Source organism: Chiloscyllium plagiosum, chromosome 17 (genome assembly GCF_004010195.1).
Source record: "Chiloscyllium plagiosum isolate BGI_BamShark_2017 chromosome 17, ASM401019v2, whole genome shotgun sequence".
Taxonomy (NCBI): Eukaryota; Metazoa; Chordata; class Chondrichthyes; order Orectolobiformes; family Hemiscylliidae; genus Chiloscyllium; species Chiloscyllium plagiosum.
Genome location: NC_057726.1, coordinates 27,011,012 through 27,023,986, shown reverse-complemented (window position 1 = coordinate 27,023,986; position 12,975 = coordinate 27,011,012). Strand labels below are relative to the sequence as shown.

Below are 12,975 nucleotides of genomic sequence, written 5' to 3'. Positions count from 1 at the left end.
AGTACTTTTCAGCCATGAATGATTTGGCCCCATGACTGAACTCATTTCACTATATTCTGAAGATCTGTATGGTGATATAAGATTTACATTGTATTTATTGAAATAAAGGTAAAATATGGAGTACGTAGTAATATAGGAATTCCTTTCCAGTGTACATACTTACTATACATCCCAAGAATACATACACCTCTTGCAAAGAAAAAACAACATAGCATTCAATACTTTTTTCAGTCAAAAGAGTGGGAAGATTATAAAAAGAATGCAAAGAATGGACAGTATGGAAAGGGGACAGTTATTTTAATGCAATGACACAAACAATTGTGGAAATCAGAACAGGTTCATCACTCCGAGCAAAATGACAATTTGTTAAAAACTTATGCTGCAGCTATTTTTAAAACATACATCAACACACTGCTTTAATCCTGTTCCCTAGCAACAAATTCTTTTCGCTTTAATTACAATGTAGTAAACTTTCTATCTCAAATGCTTCTACCAATATCATGTTCACTATCAGTCGATCAAAAAATAACAACACCACCACCATGAAGGATAAAAGTTGTTAAATTTAACTGAATTTCTCTAAAATAAAGCAAAGTATGGTATGAAATGTTATACAAAGTATTGAATTACTGGTTACTTTGATTAGACTCTAAACACGCAACTCTTATACCTATCATGTTATTCCAGCTATTTGGTTAGTCTCTAGCACACCTTATTTTAATTTTTGTAATTAACTCTCTGCCTCAATTAATTGGATTATAGATCATCTCCTTCACTTACTATTCAGCTGTTAACAATTCTCACACCATCTGACACTTTTGATTACCTGCAGAGATTTATTGTTCAACACTCCACTCACACCACTTGTATGATCTTTTGATCTCTCTGCCTATAAATTCTATGCCTGTATGCTTAGATTCAGTTTGTGATGAAGGGTCAGTTCTCTGAAAGCTTATGATTTCAGTCATGTGACATCTGACCTGGTTCACCCCTTGTCCACCACCATAGAGAGTATCATAAATCTAAAATCACTTAAATATTTTAAAAAGTGAATATGTATCCAGACAAAAACAGGAATTGTACTGGCTGCAACCAGTATTTTAGGCATCTATCGATATAAAATATTCTAAAAAACAATAACGATCAGAACACTGGGCTTGTAAAAAGTAGCTATGTTTAAATTCCAGTCTGAAGATGCTGCATAAAATTATATACAAATTAAATTTTCAAGTAAGGATAAAGATGCAACTGAATCAGCTAGTTAAATTGCAGCATAATTCATGTTGGCAGTTGGTCGATACAAGGAAACAAACTGTTTTGAAATGTTCTGTCATGCGATATTAATCATGTGTTAATATGAAAATTGGATATCTACACATTACAAGGTAAGAAATTATACTCAGTTTTCTGAGCAACGTGGAAATGTTTTGCCAACAGTATATGCCCGCTATATTTCCTTTAAACAGCACCAAACTTAATGCTTTCTTTTTTCTAATAGATTCAACTCATCCAAACTTTCACTCCAGATCATCCCATTCAAAAGAAAATAAGTGATAGAATTTTTCTTTGGAAAATGGCTTCATATTAACATACTGAGCCTCTTCTTTCAAAATATATACCAGAAATGTAGCCTAAAATCAAGTGACTAAACCTGAAATTCAATGTAGAAATTTGTCAAGCATTAAATTTTGAGTACGCACTGGCCACTAACCACAACAATTCCCATTAATGGAATGAAATACCAAAAGCAGAATAAGCATGCACTCCCAAACTCCACAGAACAAAGGAGTTTCTAGATTGTAAATTCAGAGGGTTCCATTTATTTCAAACCACCCTTTGAACTCTCAATTATCTTAGAAAAATGTCCTAGCCAGCAGTTATTGGATTTTGTTAAATTAAATATGAACACACACAATGGTTGCAAAGCCAATAAAACACAGAATTGCACAGTATGACAACTTGAACTGACAATACAGTTCACGTGAACACAGCCATAATCACTTAAAAGTTGATGGTTTAAAAGAAATCTTTATGAAATTTGATTTTAATTACATCTACTTTTACAGCTTCTACAAAATTTAACTTAAGGTTGAAGAAATATCTTGGCAATAATTTTTAGTTTTCAAAAAGCCCAAATTTCAATGCATTTTACTGTTTTGTGCATGTGGCAAAAACCAAAGTTAGCACATGAAATAAGCTGATAAGAAAGCTGTCTGTAACACCTCTCTCTGTACAAAAACTGAGTTTAATCATCATCATTACAGACTTGTAGAGTTCAAAAAAAAAGTTAAATTCATGTAACTTCTGATAATTTTGCACATGAGTACAGATTTGTTATCATATTACTGACATTTAGGACTGGCTAATCAATTTTAGCCAAGAACACTTTCTCACTTTAAGCAATCAACATAGTTTTGACAAGACCTGAATCTACAGCAGTAGATCAACAACCCCCCAATCTCTACAACTTAAAGACAAGGAGAGCAGATGCAAGGGAGAACCACCATCTGCAAGTCCACCTCCAAGCCACACTCATGCAGACTTGGAACTATCACTATTCCTTCACAGTCGCTAGGTCAAAATTCTAGGACACTCTTCCAATGAGCACTGTAGGAGTACCGACATCACATAACTGCAGGCCGACATGCCATGAATTTTTTTTAAGGCGGCCACTGAACAAGGTATTTGATAATGGCATTCCTGCCAAAACTGATTTTAAAAGAAAGGAAGTGAGTAATGGAAACAATAACAATCACCATCACCCTTTTCCAGTCACATACAGAAGCTTATCACAGTAGTACTGATCAAATTCTCAAAATGCTGATGAACCTGGGTAACAAATCCCAACTACAATCCAAATCAGTACCAAAAATGGAGAGTTATCTGTTTCATTAGTATCCATTCATTTAATTGTATTGTCACCATGGATGTACAGAATACTGGATAACAATTGTCATGCTGCTCAACAAAATTCCTGTGCTGAAATTAGTGAAATTCAGAAAAGCTTCTTACAAAATCGGAAGTAAACTTAAATATGCAAGGGCAATTACAGATAGAGTATATATTTTGTCCATCCATCGATGCCCATTGACAAATACAAACATCCACGATCTCAATTTAGAGGATTTCGAAACAGTACACACCTGAAACTTCAGTGCACCATCCTCTCCACGAATCTAGCTCGTCTTCTAGTAATGTTTCCAGCATTTTTTAATGAAACCTACAGTACAGCAGTGAAACTAACGTCTAAACCTCATACACACATAAGCCCCTTTCTAAGCTACAAGAGGTAACATTACGGAAGTTTGTGCTCGAACTAAAAGACTGACACAGCAGAATCACTGGTTCCCAAGATAACCATGGGCGTTTGGCGATCTGGATTAATTCTTCAAGAAACACAACACACATCGGCACAACTTTATTTGTAAATACCGAGACCGCCTACCAACGTTACTTACAGCGTTCCTGGGCCCAAATACACGTCCCTGACAGGTGGATGGGAACGTCAATCAAAGAACAAAGTTAGGGAGACCGTGGAAGAGAACACTTAACCGAAAAGGAATTAACGATTTTATTTTCTCGCCAATCATTTATTTTGAACAAAACATCCAAAGCCGCAGTCGACGCGATACTGCGTCGATATCTTAACGATATCCTAACTGGGAATGACATACAAGTTAAACGTAACACATTCCGTGAATTACACTTACTACAGGCACGGCCTACAGTCAAAGATGATCTCCGAAAATACGATAAGATATTCGTCAACTGAACACGCAGATAAACAAAGTGAATAAGAAAGAAAGGCAATCGCACAATTCCTTACCTTTGGAATACAAACTCTTGGGCGAATTAAGATCCAAATCCGCGCTGAGAAGCGAGATGAAATCAGAGGGCATCACCTGGAGAAGGGAGGAAGAGTCAGGACCCCTCCAACGAAATAGATTCAGTTGAAACTATTCTCCGTTACCATTTAATTATTAATCCCGCTTTAAGTGAACAAGATCTTCGTTCAAATTCCCCTCTCTCCTCAAGGTGAAGAAACGTCTGGAAATTCAAGATAAAACTAGAAGCCAGGCATGCAAATGAACTGCGTGTTTCTAGCTAAAATGGCTGCATTTGGTCTCCAGTAAAGGAAGAGTGTTGATTCTGCTCTCTGTTATCCTGCCATACAAACCGCACGAGGCTTCCACTCTCCGCTCGTTTTAATCATCGGCTCCAACCGACGTGACCTCGAGCTGCCGCCGCCGCGCGCTCACGTCACCGGCCGGCGCACGCGCACCAGCTCCGAGGCGGCTGGAAGGTGGGGTGCAGATAATGGAGCAGGGAAGCGAGATGATAGGCATGCTAGAAATCTCAAATTTAAAAAAAAGTTCTTCTTGGACTGCAGATCTCCCGAGTATTTCCAGCACTTTCATCCGTTTTAAGCATTATGCCCTCCCTTTTGTGAAGCTGATGAGTCACCCTTAAAATATCTGCCCTCCATTGATTTTTCTTCATGTTTGGTGTCAAAATGCACCAAGGACAATTTGTCTTCGTTTGTTGCCAATAAATAAACTTTCAGCAATGGTCAACAAGAGCCACAGTTGATGTTGGATGAAACACTGAATTAATGGATCAGTACTCTCAAAGAAGAAATAGATATCTCACAGTCAACTTGGTCCAAATAGACAAGGATCAGGAAATAATATTTGACTAAATGTTCAAAGTAGTTGCAGTGAAACTGTTTTTATTCCTTCATGGAACATGTACGTCCCTGGTTGGACCAGCGTTTATTGTCCATCTCTAGTTGCCTTTGAGAAAGGTGATACTCACAAAGCTGCCTTCTTGAAATTAGTATCTTTATTGAAGCAATACTTCTTTAAAATCACACCTCAGTCATGTAATATCCATTTCATTTCTTTCAATCCAGCTCTTCTTGCTAGTCCATCCCCAACTCTCATTCCAATCCCAATTTTGCCCAATCAGTCCTTCACAGATTTCCACGGTGTGGTTCACCATTTGCAAGCCAGCCCTATCCTTTCTCAGGCAGTAATGACCGTGAAATTCCAATGATTGAAACCAAAGAGCAGCAATAGCAAGAACCAGAAATCAAGGTAAAGAAGCAGGAGCACAGGAAAGGAGGCTAGGGAGCTGAATCAAAAAACTATAGAATCTCCAGTAATAGTTTCTCCTCCTATGCCAGTAAAATGGGTTCCAAAGTTTCCTTAAGATTTATCTTGGTACTCCCCAAATTCACCGAGATGTTGCTCTTTGATAACATAATATTCCTCCAGCAACATGCCACCACATGACACTTAATTCCTCTCTTATCTGCCTTCTGCAAGGACCAGTCTTAATCCACTCTTCCTTCATTCCCAACAGCACCTCCATCCACAGCCCGAAGGCACCTTACTCTGCTACCACTGAAGATGTAACACCTGCCATTTACCTCCTCCCACCTCTGTCTCCAAGGGCCCAAGTGTACCTTCCAGGCGAAGCAACACTTTATCTGCACTTCACATAATCTAGTCTACTACATTTGCTACTCACAGTGTGATCTCTATATTGGGGAAATGAAGCATAGATTGGGTGACGGCTTCGCAGAACATCTACATTCTGCCCACAGAAAAGACCCTGAGCTTCTGGTTGCTTACCATTTTAAAACCCTGTTCCCTGGCTATCATCTCTGTCTCAGGCTTGCTGCAGTGTTCCAGCGAAGCTCAGTGCAAGCTGGAAGAACACCTCATTTTACATTGGGGATGATGCAGACCTCTGGGCTTGATCTCAAGTTCAATCATTTTAGGGTCTGAATTCCCCCAAATCCTAACCCCCTACCCCACACACTAGGCTTTGTTATCACAGTTTGTCATTACACACTACCTATTGTTAGCCACTAACAGCTTCCATTAACAGCTATTCTTCCTTCTAGCCAGATTGTTATCCACTCCTTTGTCTGTCCAACTGTTGTTCTCTCCCTTTGGGCTCTATCCCCACCTATTGTTTACTCCTTACCCTGTGCCCCCTACTGTATCTTCTGCAGATAAACCAACATTTTCCTGATTTGGAGATTCCGCTGTTGGAATTGGGTGTACAAAGTTAAAAATCATACAACACCAGATCATAGTCCAACAGGTTTATTCGGAAGTGCTGCTCGTTCATCAGGTGGTTGTGGAGTATAGGATCATAAGACACAGAACTTACAGCAAAAGTTTACAGTGTGATGTAACTGAAATGATATATTGAAAAGATCTGGATTGTTTGCTAAATCTCTCATCTTTTAGAATGAACATGTTTATTTCAGTTCTTTCATATGTAAATTGCAGAACCTTTTCAAAAGTTACATTCTCAAGTGAATTTAACAATTGGTGTCATGTCGGCCCAGATAATGCATTTAAGGTGTGAGCTCCCCTATGTGGGGCTGTCTGTGCCACAGTGGTCAGACTGATTCTCATCTAAAAAACGGATTTACAGAATCTTACATGGATTCATCACACGGATACCACTATTACGCGTGGTGACACCTCCCACCATGTACGTGGCAGGTACTCATGTGACTCAGCCAATGTGTGTGTCTCATACACAGCAGGCAAGGATGCCGTGAGGCATGGTACATTGGAGAGACCAAGCAGAGGCTACGGCAACGGATGAATGGACACCGCATAATGGGCGGCACGGTGGCACAGTGGTTAGCACTGCTGCCTCACATTGCCAGAGATCTGGGTTCAGTTCCCGCCTCAGGCAACTGTCTGTGTGGAGTTTGCACATTCTCCCTTTGTCTGCGTGGGTTTCCTCCGGGTTCTCCAGTTTCCTCCTACAGTCCAAAAATGTGCAGGTTATGTGCAGTGGCCATGCTAAATTGCCTGCAGTCTTTAGATTAGATTACTTACAGTGTGGAAACAGGCCCTTTGGCCCAACAAGTCCACACCGAAGCGCAACCCAACCAGACCCATTCTCCTACATTTACCCCTGTACCTAACACTACAGGCAAGCACCCTCTCACAAACGTATACCTCTTTACATTCATACTTGCACACATACACACATACTCTCACAGACTCTCATAAACTCCCCCCCCAACATGCACTTGCGCACGCATGCGCACACACACACACATAAGTTTGTGGGTAAAATCAGTCTGGCTATTGTGGCACAGACAGTCTCACACAGGGCAGCTCACACCTTAAATGCATTATCTGGGTTGACATGATACCAATTGTTAAAGTTCACCTGAGAATATAACTTTTAAAAACGTTCTGCGATTTACATATGAAAGAACTGAAACCAACATGTTCACTCTAAAAGATGAGAGACTTAAACAATCCAAGTCTTTTTCAATATATAATTTCAGTTACATCACATTGTAAACATTTGCTATAAGTTCTGTGTCTTACAATCTTATACTCGACAACCACCTGATGAAGGAGTAGCACTCCAAAAGTTAGTGCTTCCAAATAAACCTGTTGGACTATAACTTGGTGTTGTGATTTTTAACAACATTTTCCTTGCTACCATCAGTTCTGAGAAAGGGCCATTAGACCCAAAACTCTGATTTCTCTTCACAGATGCTGCCAGACCTGCTGAGCTTTTCCAGCAACTTCTGGTTTTGTTTCTGATTTACAGCATCCATAATTCTTTCAGTTTTTATTGACACAAATGGTGGGCCAGCTTTTGGTGCATATAGATGACACTCAGCGTAATTTTTTCCAACACATGTCTCAATTCTTCTACTGCCTTTGTGTTATTGGTCTGTAAATCGGACCATCCAGTATTGGATGATCTATGTGTCCTTTGATTCAGTAAAGGGATTGCTAAAGTTATCATTCTCAGCCCCAGACGAAAGTCCAGCTTCTTCTGACACTGAATATCGCCACCAAAAATTTTCCAGGTTGAGAAATAAATTACGTCAATGGTACCACACAAGCATAAAGATTACAGTATATGCTGTGCAGTGCTGGCTGACAGCTGCTTAGTGCTGCTGTATTGGAATGGCACTCAATGGTTCATCAGAACATCTTGAATGAATACAGTTATGATGTCAGGATGATAGAATATTAGAACACAGAAGGATGCTTTTTGGTTCATCGTGTTCATATCAGTTTTCTGCAAGGACAACTCAGCTAGTCCTGGAATTTTTTTTTTCTATTCAGCTTATTGTCCAATTCCTTTTTAAAAACCATGACAGAATCTGCCTCTATCTTAGTCTATGGTACTACAGTCCAGACATTGATCACTCACTGCATTAAAAAAACTAATCCTCATATTGGCCTTGGTTCTGTTGCCATTCATCTTAGACTGGTGTGCTCTGGTTCTTGTTCTTTTTGCCTATAGGAACCTGTTTCTCCCAATCTGCTCTGTCCAAACCATTCATGATTTTAAATAAATCAGCTCAAATTACCAAATCTATTTTCAATTTCTTCTCTTAAGAAAAACAACCCTAACTTCTGTCAATGTAATTAAGCAGCTGCTCCTGGAAGCATTCTTACAAGTGTTACAAGTTTAATAGAATTCCTGTTTAACCTCTTATCAAGTTACAATAACTTGATTCAGAATGGCATTTTGTTAATATTGGCCTCAAGATCCATGAACTAGACACCAGCTGTCAGACTTTTTCCTTTTCCCCACAGCAAGCAAAGTAAATCTGTCTAGTTAAACATGTAGGCAGCTATTTTAGAGATAGTTTAATATAAATTATAACGTGGCAATTCTACTTTAAAATTACATGCAATCTTATTGGAATTCAGTTACAGAAATGTGAAGATTATATGAAAATTCCATTAATTTTTTAAAATAGAAAATAATGTCTTTGCCTCAACCTGGAATAGAAAATCCAAATATCAGGATCTCAGTAAATCTGTCAATATGTTGTGGTCTGCATGTGTTACTTCTTACTTCATTCCTACCTTAATTTGGTGATTCTCTTTACAGCAGCGATGGCTGAGAATGTATTTAATAGAATATATGGGATCTTGGTTTTATAAACAGCATGTCAATAGGAGCATCTGCTGGGTTTTGTTTTGATAGGGAGAGATAGAGTATTCTTTAATATAGGTATTGTAGCCTTTTGTTTGTAGTTGTAACTTCAACTCACAACCCAGACAGATTGATGTATGAGGGTTAGGAAAAACAACTTTCCACAATTGTCATTTTGCTGTCACAGTTTCACCTTTTGTGTACAATCATTGCCTTTAACTTGCTAACACAATTAGCTTTTAGTACTTATTTGCCGAAACCATGATGCAGTGTGGTTCTCCATGCATTAGCTTATGTAGCATATACCATGAAACTTCAGTTCTTTTTCAGTCAGCTATTTTGAAATTTATTGACAACACTATCAATTTACAAGGCTACAATATCATAAATTTACACATATAGTCTGCGTTCAATGCTTAATGATGTAACAGAATATTACTCATTGACAACACCAACTTCATTACACAGAAAAACTATTGGCAAGCCAAATTACACATGACCAAAGACAACCCAGGTACCTTTATACCAAAGCATCACTTTGTGATACCATGTAAATGGCTAAAAGGCCTATAAAGGCCTGTCTACATTACAATACGCATTGAACTTAAAATACCTCAATGTGGTGAGACCATGACACAGAGACCATTAGAAAACCATCAGTATAGGGATAGTCCATTTTTCAAGTGACTCAACAAACTGGTTTGCTAGATGGCAAAAAGCAAATCTACTTCCCCAACCTGATCACATTTTAATCTTTGCTGTTGATGGAAACAGCATCAATGGAGGTACTGTCTGAGCTTCAGGGATTGTTTATTCCTGCAAAATCATAGAACTGGTATGATGCTGAAAGAAATCATTCAGCCTGTTGTGACCACACTGATTTGGTGCTATTCTCCAGACATTTCCCATAAATCTACCCATTGATTTATTATAAAAACAATTAACTGGCATCAGAATGCTGTCTTGCGGCCTTAAAGTCAATAAACCGTCTCCATAAAAAGCCTGTTGGGCACCACTCAAACTTAATGAGGTCCTGAAAGGTCTTTTCTATGCCCATTGAAAGTTTAAATTTTGAAGGAACCCAAAACAGACCTGATAGTCCAGCAAATATGGTTCAACCACTCATGTAAATTAATTTACAAGACACACAAATCTGTGGAAAGCCAGAAGGCAGAACTCATGCCAAAGAACAACCTGGGATGGATGTTAACAGTCTAACAAGACTTATCATTCTGTATAAAGCAATAGGGACTGATGGATCTATGTGCAGTAACTGGCCTGACATTAGGTCCTTTGACTGGCCCACCTGTAGGCAATTGTACTTCACAGCAGACAATATATCCTCAAAGGAGCTAATGTACACCTATGCCTATGAGAAAACACATGGCAAATCATTTATTTGTGAATTACCTGCAATGTTTCGTGAAAAGTTCGAGGAATATGGTGAAACAGGTCAAATTCTAATGAGATAATTGGGACATCGGGAATAGATGCCCACTGTACTTTTACTTTCATCAAAGTGCAGCCATAAAATTAAACTCTGAAACAGGTTCAGCTGGTAGCACAGTGGCTCAGTGGTTAGCACTGCTGCCTCACAGCGTTTAGATGAGAGTGGTTCTGGAAAAGCACAACAGGTCAGACAGCATTTGAGGAGCAGGAAAATCGACATTTTGGGCAAAAGCCCTTCATCAGGAATGGAGGCAGGGAGCCTCCAGGGTGGAGAGATAGGGGTGGTGGGGAGGGGCTGGGGTGAAGGTAGCTGTGAGAGTTGGTGGGTTTATAAAAAATATCAGTGTCAAGTCGGTCGTCATTAATGGAGATGGAGAGGTCCAGGAAGGGGAGGGAGGTGTCAGAGATGGTCCAGGTAAATTTAAGGTCGGGGTGGAATGTGTTGGTGAAGTTGATGAACTATTCAACCTCCTTGCGGGAGCATGAGGTGGCGCCGATGCAATCGTCAATGTAGTGGAGGAAGAGGTGGGGAGTGGTGCCAGTGTAACTACAGAAGATGGCCTGTTCTACATGGCTAGCCCTTTGTTCTGGAGGAAGTGGGAGGATTCGAAGGAGAAATTGTTAAGTGTGAGGACCAGTTCAGCCAAACGAATGAGAGTGTCAGTGGAAGGGTACTGTTGGGAACGTCGGGAGAGGAAGAAACAGAGGGCTTGGAGTCTCTGGTCATGGGGATGGAGGTGTAGAGGGATCGGATATCCATGGTGAAGATGAGGCATTGGGGGCCGGGGAAACTGAAGTCTTGGAGGAGATGGAGGGCATGGGTGGTGTCTCAAACATATGTGGGGAGTTCCTGGAGGGGGTTGGGGGAGGGGGGAGTGGGTAGGACAGTATCGAGGTAAGTGGAGATGAATTCGGTGGGGCAGGAGCAGGCTGAGACAATGGGTCGGCCGAGGTGGTCAGGCTTGTGGATCTTGGGAAGGAGGTAGAATTGGGTGGCATGGGGTTCCTGGACTATGAGGTTTGAAGCTGTGGGTGGGAGATCTCTTGAGGTGATGAGGTTCTGTATGGTCTGGGAGATGATTGTTTGACTCCCACAGCTACCTGGATTACACCTCTTCCAACCCTACCACCTGCAAAAATGTCATCCTGTATTCCTAACTCCTCCGCTGTATCTGCTCCCAGGAGGACCAGTTCCACTACAGAACACACCAGATGGCCTCCTTCTTTAGAGATCGCAATTTCCCTTCTCACATGGTTGAAGATGCCCTCCAACACATCTCATCCACATTCCGCACCTCCGCTCTCAAACTCACCCCTCCAACCGTAACAAGGACACCTTCCACCCTACCAACCTTCACATTAACAGCATCATCTGCCGACATTTCCATCACCTCCAAATGGACCACACCACCAGAGATATATTTCCCTCCCCACCCCTTTCCGCAAAGACCGTTCCCTCCATGACTACCTCGTCAGGTCCACACCCCCCAACAACCCACCCTCCCGTCCTGGTACCCTCTCCTGCGACTACGAGAATTGCAAAACCTGCGCCCACACCTCCTCCCTCACCACCAACCAAGGTCCCAAAGGAGCCTTCCACATCCATCAACGTTTCACCTGCACATCCACCAATGTCATTTATTGTATCTGTTGCTTCTGATGCAGTCTCCTCTACATTGGGGAGATTGGACAGCTCCTCGCAGAGCGCTTCAGGGAACATCTCCGGGACACCCGCACAATCAGCCCCACCGCCCCATGGCCCAACATTTCAACTCCCCCTCCCACTCTGCCAAGGACATGCAGGTCCTGGGCCTCCTCCACCGCCGCTCCCTCACCACCCGACGCCTGGAGGAAGAATGCCTCATCTTCTGCCTCGGAACACTTCAACTCCAGGGCATCAATGTGGCCTTCAACTGTTTCCTCATTTCCCCTCCCCCCACCTTACCTCAGTACTATCCTTACCAGCTCAGTCCTCATGACCTGTCCTACCTGCCCATCTGTCCTCATGACCTGTCCTACCTGCCTATCTGACCTGTCCTACCTGTCCCACCTATCCTCTCCACCCTCCTCTCTGACCTATCACCTCGATCCCCACCCCCATTCACCTATTGTACACTTTGCTACCTTCTCCCCAGCCTCACTCCCCCACCTATCTCTCCACCCTGGAGGCTCCCTGCCTCCATTCCTGATGAAGGACTTTCGCCCGAAACGTCGATTTTCCTGCTCCTCGGATGCTGCCTGACCTGCTGTGCCTTTCCAGCACCACTCTGATCTAAACTCTACAGTCCTCAGTTTTGACTTGCTGCCTCACAGCACCAGGATCCCAGGTTCGATTCCAGTCTCGAGCAACTGTCTGAGTGGAGTTTGCTCATTCTCCCCGTGTCTGTGTGGGTTTCCTCCAGATGCTCTGGTTTCCTCCCACAGTCCAAAATTGTGCAGGTCAGGTGAATTGGCCATGCTAAATTGTCCACAGTATTAGGTGCATTAGTCAGAGGGAAATGGATCTGGGTGGGTCACTCTTCGGAGGGTCGGTGTGTACTGGTTGGGTCGAAGGGCCTGTTTCCACACTGTAGG

General features: G+C 41.6%; 1 protein-coding gene across 1 annotated transcript in view; it reads right to left on the bottom strand.

Annotated features, from left to right (window-relative positions):
* The window catches only part of LOC122558720 (nuclear factor of activated T-cells 5-like), a 236,777-nt gene extending 232,535 nt beyond the window's left edge, over window positions 1–4,242 (bottom strand). The window contains exons 1-2 of the mRNA XM_043707513.1: window positions 4,178–4,242; window positions 3,827–3,902 (exon numbers count right to left, since the gene is read on the bottom strand). Of these exons, the coding sequence (XP_043563448.1) occupies window positions 3,827–3,902; window positions 4,178–4,213 (112 nt within the window). The 5' untranslated portion in view covers window positions 4,214–4,242. The remainder of the gene's footprint in view (window positions 1–3,826; window positions 3,903–4,177) is intronic.
* Window positions 4,243–12,975: the final 8,733 nt, after the last annotated feature.